The following is a 9952-nucleotide window of genomic DNA, read 5'->3' as shown; positions in this document are numbered from 1 at the left end:
CCGCCCTGGACGCAACTTACAAACTCATGTCCAGGTAGGAAACAGCTTTCTTCAGATCTGAAATTCAAATCTAAACTATGAATTTTACTGACTGACTTGTTGCATTAAGTGAAATTGTGAACCAGCACACTTCTTGTCTCCTTTTCCAAACAGCTTCATCCAGAGTGGCTCCAGCTTTGTTCGTTACCTGGCGCTGGGTTCAGTTCAGATGTGTGGTGTCGGACAGTTACCCGCCCTCCCTCCCCTTTCCACACAAATGGAGGACGTTCCCTATCGCATCAGTCCCATCACAGGCCAGAAGGAGCAGTGCTGCGTCTCATTGGCTGCAGGTAGCCTAGCAACAGTTGCTTAATGGTGGCTCTGGGGATGAAATTAAGACTATGTCAACTGAAAGTTTAAACTTGAAGAATGCATTTATTATTTCATATTTTCTAATCAGCAGTGTGAGATGTAGATGGAATTAAAGAGTAGCTTCATCCCCAGGCCTGTTCTAAGTCTTACCACTGCACACTTTGGACTAATGCTAAACAGTGGGCATGGGGTGAGAGATATAATCACTCCCACGTCCGTATGACAGCTCCTGTAGCTTGGAAGATAGCGGTATGCCATGTAAGGGACTGTCTGTTATCAGTTGCTTGATATCAGACACAATTGTCAACATGTTGGAATTAGCAAGCTAACCTTAGCTAGCTAACCTTAGCTAGCTAACCTTAGCTAGCTAACCTTAGCTAGCTAACCTTAGCTAGCTAAGTGGCCAGTTGCAAAATGGGAAAAATGAAAGAACTTATCTACACTCTCTTCACAGAGTAGGAGTCCTTAACACGGATTCACCAGATTCTGTGTACAGGGCAGTTACTCAACAGTTATGTATAATATTTGATGAGTAGGTGGATGGGCCTTGGCTGAACCTACTGATGCAATAACTGATGTTCTTTAGGTCTTCCTCATTTCTCTTCTGGGATTTTCCGTTGCTGGGGCAGAGACACGTTCATCGCTCTCAGAGGACTGATGCTGCTCACTGGAAGACACACTGAGGCTCGGTACGTACAGTATGCATGTGTGTGTACTAACTGGGGGTACACGCACACACACACACACACTGAGGCTCGGTACGTACAGTATGCATGTGTGTGTACTAACTGGGGGTATTCGCACACACACACACACACACTGAGGCTCGGTACGTACAGTATGCATGTGTGTGTACTAACTGGGGGTACACACACACACACACACACTGAGGCTCGGTACGTACAGTATGCATGTGTGTACTAACTGGGGGTACACACACACACACACACACTGAGGCTCGGTACGTACAGTATGCATGTGTGTGTACTAACTGGGGGTACACACACACACACTCTGAGGCTCAGTACGTACAGTGTGTGTACTAACTGGGGGTACACACACACACACACACACTCTGAGGCTCGGTACGTACAGTGTGCATGTGTGTACTGACTGGGGGTACACACACACACACACACACACACACTCTGAGGCTCGGTACGTACAGTGTGCATGTGTGTGTGTACTAACTGGGGGTACACACACACACACACCCTGAGGCTCGGTACGTACAATGCGTGTGTGTGTGTGTGTGTGTGTGTGTGTGTGTGTGTGTGTACGTACGTACTAACTGGGGGTACACACACACACGCACACTCTGAGGCTCGGTACGTACAGTGTGCATGTGTGTGTACTAACTGGGGGCACACACACACACACACTGAGGCTCGGTACGTACTGTGTGTGTGTGTGTGTGTGTACTAACCAGGGGTACACACACACACACACACACACACTCTGAGGCTCGGAATTGTTGTGGAATATTTCTATGAATAGTCGGGAGAAGAGTGTCAAAGTGTTAACAAATCAATGTCAAATGAAACAGAGTCTGGATGAACGATCAAAGTTGTAATAGTCAATTTCACAGAATCTCACAGACACATCACCGTCATCTGCGAGAGGTGCTCTGATGACACATTCAAATGCCTGGACCTTTATTCTCAGCCAGCATGCTGTCACCTTGGTTCGCAAACAAGAATAAACAAAAGAAGGAAACCAGTCAAGGCAGATGTTTTCCTTTGAAGCACAGTGTCCTGTCTTTACGATACCCTGAAGGTGCTTTTAAAGCCTGTTTACAAATCCCTTTGTTATCAGTTTGCCCCACAATAAACCATGGATACACCCAGCCAGATGCATCCTTTGATGTCACTGTGAACTGGTCAAAGAGTTAAGTCACAGTATGCAGAGACGGAATAAGCCTGTGAATCGTCACCCATCATAAATACCTAAAGAGGGTCATGCTCTTCCTGATGCTCATCAGGAAGTACCGTAATCTAGACATCTGTGTGTCGCCGTCTTTGAAGACAGAAACCAATGCACAGGATAACAGATAGCAAGATAACATAACAACAAGACCCCTGGATCCGAAATTTACGAGAATCATTTAGAAAACACAAGGTTTAGTGCCTGCTCTTCTAAACCTCACATTCCTTAACCCTAAAACAGTAGACTGACATATTTTCCCATCACAGTATGTACAGTGTGTGTGTACTAACTGGGGGTACACACACACACACACACACTGAGGCTCGGTACGTACAGTGTGTGTGTCTGTACTAACTGGGGGTACACACACACACACACACTCTGAGGCTCGGTACGTACAGTGTGCATGTGTGTGTGTACTAACTGGGGGTACACACATTCTGAGGCTCGGTACGTACAGTGTGCATGTGTGTGTGTACTAACTGGGGGTACACACACACACACACACACTGAGGCTCGGTACGTACAGTGTGTGTGTGTGTGTGTACTAACTGGGGGTACACACACACTCTCTGAGGCTCGGTACGTACAGTGTGTGTGTGTCCTCTCTGGGAGACTCTACATTTACGTTTGTGTCTTATTTAAAGCTGCTGTGGCGGCCTGCCCTTCTGTAACTGAACACTACCATGAACCATTCTGTCCTCCGGTCTCCGTAGTAACATCATCCTGGCCTTTGCGGGAACGTTGCGTCACGGTTTGATCCCCAACCTGCTGGGTGAGGGTCGCTGTGCGAGATACAACTGCCGCGATGCTGTGTGGTGGTGGCTGCAGTGCGTCCAGGTATGAGGACGCTGTCATTTAGAAAGTCATGTCAGAGTCAATTTAAAGGAGCGTCGATACATTTAACCCAACTCTACCCTAACATCAGCTAGAGGAGTAGCAGTGTGGCTGTGTTCATTAACCTAATAACTCAAATAAACAGTGATGGAAAGTTATGCATTTTTGCATCGATGTATGAGCTAATATCATGTTTGACTTTGTTGCTTAGTTATTCTTACTGTTCTCAGGACTATGCGACCCACGTTCCTCAAGGCCATGAAATCCTTCACTGTCCTGTCACACGTATGTACCCTACTGATGACTGTGAGCCGATGACACCTGGAGAGGTGGTATGTAGAACATTACACACTCTCTCTCTCTCTCTCTCTCTCTCTCTCTCTCACACACACACACGGTATATATTCATGTGTGTGTGTTGCAGGATCAGCCTCTGTATGATGTGATCCAGGAGGCTCTGCAGCGCCACCTAGAGGGAATTTCCTACAGAGAGAGAAATGCTGGACCCAAAATAGACATGCACATGAGAGATGAAGGTAGGACAGTGTGTATGATGCCCTCCGTGTTCCACTTGAGCGGGAAGCTGCAGACCTATAACATTTGAACAAACACTCTTGTGCTTCCATTCTCACTACAAGTTAGGCTCAGCATGAGTCTAGTATCCCATGAATGCACTTTTCCCAATCCACACTCTATTCCAGTTGGAAGCGATAATGCAATGCCACAGGGGGAAGTTAACACAGAAGCTTCCCGAACTGTCCTTAAACACCAACCTCAGTATTGCGGAGCTCCTGCCTTTCTTTCCAGGGTTCAACGTGTTTGCTGCGGTGGATCCAGCCACAGGTTTCGTGACGGGAGGAAACCGCTTTAACTGTGGCACATGGATGGACAAAATGGGAGAGAGTGACAAAGCGAAGAACAAAGGCATGCCTGCTACTCCAAGGTAACACACACTGACCACACACAGCCATTGCTGTTCCAATGTTTTCCTCAGTTCTACGTCATCCAGTGTTTGTTTTTCACTATTTTATGATGCTTTTTTAATGTTGGAAAATAATTGAATAGAATTTGTTGTCTGTGTCACCTTCTGTGTCCAGAGATGGAGCCGCAGTGGAAATAGTTGGTCTCAGTAAGTCAGCTGTTCGCTGGGTTGTGGAGCTACATGCCAAAGGACTGTTCCCTTACGATGGAGCCAAAGTACAGCGAGATGGTATGACGCACTCTGACTCAATGGGCAGCTGTGGCTCAGTCTGCATGTAGACGTGTTCTTTGCCAAGATCCCAGACTGTATGAGATACCAACGTAGTCTTGTTTGTTAAGAGCCTTGTGAAGCTCCGGCCGTCGCCATCTCTAACCCTAAAGATGGGCCAAGAGGTGGCTCTTCAGTGGAGCTGTGGCGGTCCTGGGTGACGCAACAGCGCTAGTTGAATGCAAATTTCAAACCTTCCAGTTGTCACAAGCAAAATTGGGAAACATTTATTTACCAGGTTGTAAACATGTTTATTTGTGCGTGAACGTGTGAAGGTTGACATGCTGTTGACAGAGTAAAGCACCATACAAGTACAGTCCATTTCCCATTTATCTTCAGATACAGAAAGGTCTCCTGCACTCATTCTGAACTACAGCACCGATGTGTAATGAACCCTTTCCGTTGTGTTCCAGGTAAAGAAGTGTTCATCTCGTACTCCCAGTGGAACCAGCAGCTCCAGCAGTCCTTTGAGGCAGGTTACTGGGTGTCTGGCAACCCACATGATCCCAATGAACAGCATCCTGACCTGGTGCACAAGAAAGGCATCTATAAGGACAGCTATGGAGCCTCCAGCCCCTGGTGTGACTACCAGCTGAGACCCAACTTCACTGTTGCCATGGTGGTGGTAAGGAGACATGCTGACACCTGAATAATCTGTAACTTCATTCATGGGCATCAGGCATAAGCCTGTGGGGAGATCATGCGTGCATTTGTCTGTCTGTCCACGGTCTAATCTCGCACACTATTCAGAACCTTCAGCCTAATATTGCTTGTGCACATTTATCGACTGAAGGCACCTTGCCAGTTGGCCAACAGGTCTGTTGAGTGACTCGATCGTCTCTGTGTTTAAAGTCTCCAGAGCTGTTCACAGTGGAAAGAGCCTGGGAGGCTCTGGAGGTGGCTGAGGCGAAACTCCTGGGACCGCTGGGAATGAAGACACTTGACCCGGAGTAATATACATACCTTCATACTCTCAAGAATTCTTTTGAAAGCCGTGGTAGAAGGACTGCCTTCATTCCTGCTTGTAAATGTAAAAGTAGCTTAAAGGAATGCTGAATGACAGGTTCAGCACTTCTTCTCTTTCTATGTCCTGTCTCGTACTGATGTCGTGTTTGTGTTGTCCTAGTGACATGGTGTACTGTGGGGTCTATGACAACGCTCTGGACAACGACAACTACAACCTGGCGAAAGGCTTCAACTACCACCAAGGACCAGTGAGTGACAGAATAATCACAAGAAGAGTTTCTCTTTGTTCTAGACGACCAGGATCAGCTAGCTGAAGTCACAAATAGCATACATCGTCAACTTCAACTGTAGTTTATAGTCAGCTGTTCAACAATGACATGCTACAGATGTATTCATAGAACAGCACGTGTGTTTGGGTGATATCTCAGGAACGCCTCGAGGTATTCTCTTCAAAACCTCCAACTGGACTCACTCATGAACTGATTAGACTTTGGAGTTCAAAGGTCACTGTAACCTCACAACCATAACTCAAGAACTGATGTGCTAGTTATGACAATTTTACAAAGATGTTTTCTGGTATGAAAGGATGAAGTGATGACGAGCCTGCTGCTCCAAATGTTCCAGCAGATAAATCCATAAACGGGAGCAATTTGGTGTGCAGATCTATTTGTTCATATTTCTGTGATTCAGCAGCCGTCCTACTGGACACTGGTTCTGACATGTTGGACAGACGTGGATGTAAAGTGCAACATGACACAGCGAGGCAGCGGTCCTAGTTGTGACGAATGGGGGTTCTTGAGTTGGTCCAGTATTGAGGGATAACATGTAAAGGGCTGCAATGTAACCGCTGCTAGAGGCTCAGATTACTGGACGTGCTTTTCTTTACCTTCCTTAGTAGCACTACAAACTCTACATTACATTGTATTCTGCAGCGTTCTCTCTCAATATGGACCCAAAAGTCACTTAAACACAAAACCAAAGAAAATAGGATCCGTGTTGAAAGATATGGAGGTGAGCGTTTAAAGGTGTGTGTTCCTGACATGGTGCTGACAGGATGTGCCTCTTAATGTTGGTGCAGCACCATCATCATATCTCAACTCTCCCACTGCTCATGACGTCCTCTTGTGTGTGTAGGAGTGGCTGTGGCCGGTCGGCTACTTCCTGCGAGCTAAGCTCTACTTTGCCAAGAAGCTGGGAGAAGAAACGTACGCTAGAACAGCCACGCTGGTGAAGAGCGTCCTGTCCCGACATTACACCCACCTGGAGAGGTAGGACGGGTCACATCACAACATCAACACATGGAGAAAAGCCTTTTCACTGTTGCTGTGTTGTGCCTTCTTAGGTCTTCATGGAAGGGTCTGCCAGAGCTGACCAATGAGAATGGCCAGTACTGCTCGTTCAGCTGTGAGACCCAGGCCTGGTCCCTTGCCACGGTTCTGGAGATCCTCTATGACCTCTAGACCCCCTGATGTGATGCAGTCTTACTCTGAAGCAGAACTCATCGGCTGCAGTTCCACTGAAGAAGAAGGTCATTAACACATCGCTAGCTTTGAGTAGAACCACACAGAACCACTGAGCTGCCGGTGCTCAGATGCACTTCACTGTTGTTGTGGTTGATAGTGATTCACGTATTCACAATGATATCTGACAGAACCGGAGGTGTGATCCTGCACCGCCAGCCTCCAACTATCCTCACTCACAATAAAGAGCTCTGCCAGCCTTTAGTCTGTGAACCAGCAGGTCTCCACCTTTGGGAATGTCTGCAAGTTCGCGCTGCTAAACTCCAAATTCAGATCAGAAAACGGCCATTAGTGATGTAAAGATGTGGAGTGATGTGTTGCTGAGCAGAGGATGAGGTGTGTGATGTAACCTCCTGTTTATACAGCGTCTCAAACACACGCTGGCCTTGTGTGTGTTGTCCTTGCACTTGTGAATAGTGCGATTTGTGAGTCACGTCTCTGATCGTGCCCACCAAGTTACAAACATTCACAGATGCACGAGCATCAGCCACCACCACTGCGCTATGTAGAGAGCTGGAGGAGCCAACCCCTCAGTCATAGATGTGCTGTGGATTAGACTTCAGCAGCCTTAAAGCAGAGGGATGCCCTGGACTGATGAGCTGGTATAGAAGGCTCATCTTTACGCTCCATGATCACACACCATCATTTACAACTTGTAGCAGCTCCTGAGCTGATGTGTGATGGTGTTCTTCAATGTTCACTGCTGGTAAACTAAAGTCGACTGTCTCAACAATACTTTCCATATCCTTGACCTGAACAATCTACAAAGCATGTGGCTGAGGATGTCCGTCTTTGTACGACGGGACAGTTTGTCTTCTGTATTCTGCCGCTGGTCAAATGAGCTGAAAACTCCTTCAGTTGAAAGTCTGCATTCACCAGACTTTCTACTTTCAATTCAATCTAAAATCACATGACAAATCCTCCTCACACGGCTTTACAATAGAGAGAGAGAGAGAGAGAGACCACCGCTTACCCATTTCAACACATTTTCCCTTCAAGCCTTATGATGTGGATAAATAATATATAATTCAAGTGTGTATTAATGTTGTGCAATGTGTTTGTAGAGCAGTTTCCTGACTCAGCATGCTGTAGATGTGTTAGCGCTGTAGACGTTAATGAGCATCAAACGAGGGCCACAGTGAGCAGCTGTTCCTCACTGTGTGTCTGTAACTCTTGGAGATGTTGGTCCAGTGTCACTGCTCTAGCCCTGGTGTTGTAGAACAGCAGAGCATCTCCTCACAACACATGAAGTCCTCACTGGGCGCTGACAGATCCTACTGAAGCTGAGCTGCTGTTTCTCTGTTGAAGTGTAACATCAATGCTCTGAACCAAGCGATCGCACTCATTAAAGGTATTCAACACAATTACAACATCACAGAGCAGCTGTTACCACTGAGGGTTCTACTGGTGTTGTTTGCCAGCAGGGCCGATGAGAACCAGCATGTGTGTGTGATGGCTGATTCAACAGAGTGACATCACATCTCTCCAATAGTACCGTCCATGTAGAGCAGCACACAGCGCTGTGAACTGAAGCTGTATGTTAGTTTTATTAAAGCGTATGAAAGGATCTACTGGATAAAGGATGTACATGCCTTCCTCTGTGACGTGCATGTGTCTGTGTGTAACGCTGTCTTCTCTGTGTCTGTGACGCTGTCTTCTCTGTATCTGTGACGCGACGCTGTCTTCTCTGTGTCTGTGACGCGACGTTGTCTTCTCTGTATCTGTGACGCGACGTTGTCTTCTCTGTATCTGTGACGCTGTCTTCTCTGTATCTGTGACGCGACGTTGTCTTCTCTGTGTCTGTGACGCTGTCTTCTCTGTATCTGTGACGCGACGTTGTCTTCTCTGTATCTGTGACGCTGTCTTCTCTGTATCTGTGACGCGACGTTGTCTTCTCTGTGTCTGTGACGCTGTCTTCTCTGTATCTGTGACGCAACGCTGTCTTCTCTGTATCTGTGACGCTGTCTTCTCTGTATCTGTGACGCAACGCTGTCTTCTCTGTATCTGTGACGCTGTCTTCTCTGTATCTGTGACGCGACGCTGTCTTCTCTGTGTCTGTGACGCTGTCTTCTCTGTATCTGTGACGCAACGCTGTCTTCTCTGTATCTGTGACGCTGTCTTCTCTGTATCTGTGACGCTACGCTGTCTTCTCTGTATCTGTGACGCGACGCTGTCTTCTCTGTATCTGTGACGCGACGCTGTCTTCTCTGTATCTGTGACGCGACGCTGTCTTCTCTGTATCTGTGACGCGACGTTGTCTTCTCTGTGTCTGTGACGCTGTCTTCTCTGTATCTGTGACGCTACGCTGTCTTCTCTGTATCTGTGACGCGACGTTGTCTTCTCTGTGTCTGTGACGCTGTCTTCTCTGTATCTGTGACGCTACGCTGTCTTCTCTGTATCTGTGACGCGACGTTGTCTTCTCTGTGTCTGTGACGCTGTCTTCTCTGTATCTGTGACGCTGTCGTCTCTGTATCTGTGACGCGACGCTGTCTTCTCTGTATCTGTGACGCAACGCTGTCTTTTCTGTGTCTGTGTAATGCTGTCTTCTCTGTGTGCGTAGTGGTACAGCTGCTATAACAAAGCAATGCTGAATAAAATCTTTCCTCCTCTCATGAGTATCTAAGTTGTATAAATTGACTAACTTAATCACAGATGTGGATTCTTTTCTGCAGTCACATGTTAATGTTCATATCAACAAAGAACATCTTCACTGGTGAGATATGGAAACATCTTTAACTACAATTGATACAAAATCACATTCTGGACACGAGTCGAGAGGTAACCGTGGATCGATACCGAGCGATCACTGCTGAGTCCATGTTGGAGCGATCACTGCTGAGTCCATGTTGGAGGGCTTCCATCATGAGTCCAGACCAACAGGTTCACACTGAAGTAGAGCTTTAAAGCCACATGCTGCACACTGTCAGCACAGAGCAGTGGGACTGTTGAACTGGTTCAAGATGCTTAAAGTCTGCACAGTGAGCACCAACATGACTCAGAGAGTAACCATAGAGTTAGCCATGAACAGGCAACGCACAGAACAAGATGCAGAACTCAACTCTATTTAACAATCTCACACATTTCATTTCAAAGAAAATACTTT

The 9952-nt window shown here is 46.9% G+C and overlaps 1 protein-coding gene across 3 annotated transcripts in view; it reads left to right on the top strand.

Moving 5' to 3' along the window:
* Window positions 1-9461, top strand: part of agla (amylo-alpha-1, 6-glucosidase, 4-alpha-glucanotransferase a) — a 63724-nt gene extending 54263 nt beyond the window's left edge. For all 3 annotated transcript variants that reach the window (XM_079285243.1, XM_079285244.1, XM_079285242.1), the window contains 13 exons: window positions 1-34; window positions 154-329; window positions 938-1040; window positions 2994-3117; window positions 3345-3446; window positions 3539-3650; window positions 3922-4057; window positions 4212-4324; window positions 4777-4988; window positions 5216-5313; window positions 5490-5577; window positions 6464-6597; window positions 6672-9461. The exon at window positions 1-34 is cut by the window's left edge and continues 100 nt beyond it. In XM_079285243.1, coding sequence (XP_079141369.1) covers window positions 1-34; window positions 154-329; window positions 938-1040; window positions 2994-3117; window positions 3345-3446; window positions 3539-3650; window positions 3922-4057; window positions 4212-4324; window positions 4777-4988; window positions 5216-5313; window positions 5490-5577; window positions 6464-6597; window positions 6672-6789 — 1550 coding nt within the window. In that variant the 3' untranslated portion in view covers window positions 6790-9461. The remainder of the gene's footprint in view (window positions 35-153; window positions 330-937; window positions 1041-2993; window positions 3118-3344; window positions 3447-3538; window positions 3651-3921; window positions 4058-4211; window positions 4325-4776; window positions 4989-5215; window positions 5314-5489; window positions 5578-6463; window positions 6598-6671) is intronic.
* Window positions 9462-9952: the final 491 nt, after the last annotated feature.

This window comes from Melanostigma gelatinosum (assembly GCF_949748355.1).
Source record: "Melanostigma gelatinosum genome assembly, chromosome: 15".
NCBI lineage: Eukaryota > Metazoa > Chordata > Actinopteri > Perciformes > Zoarcidae > Melanostigma > Melanostigma gelatinosum.
This window is presented reverse-complemented; position numbering and strand designations above follow the sequence as displayed.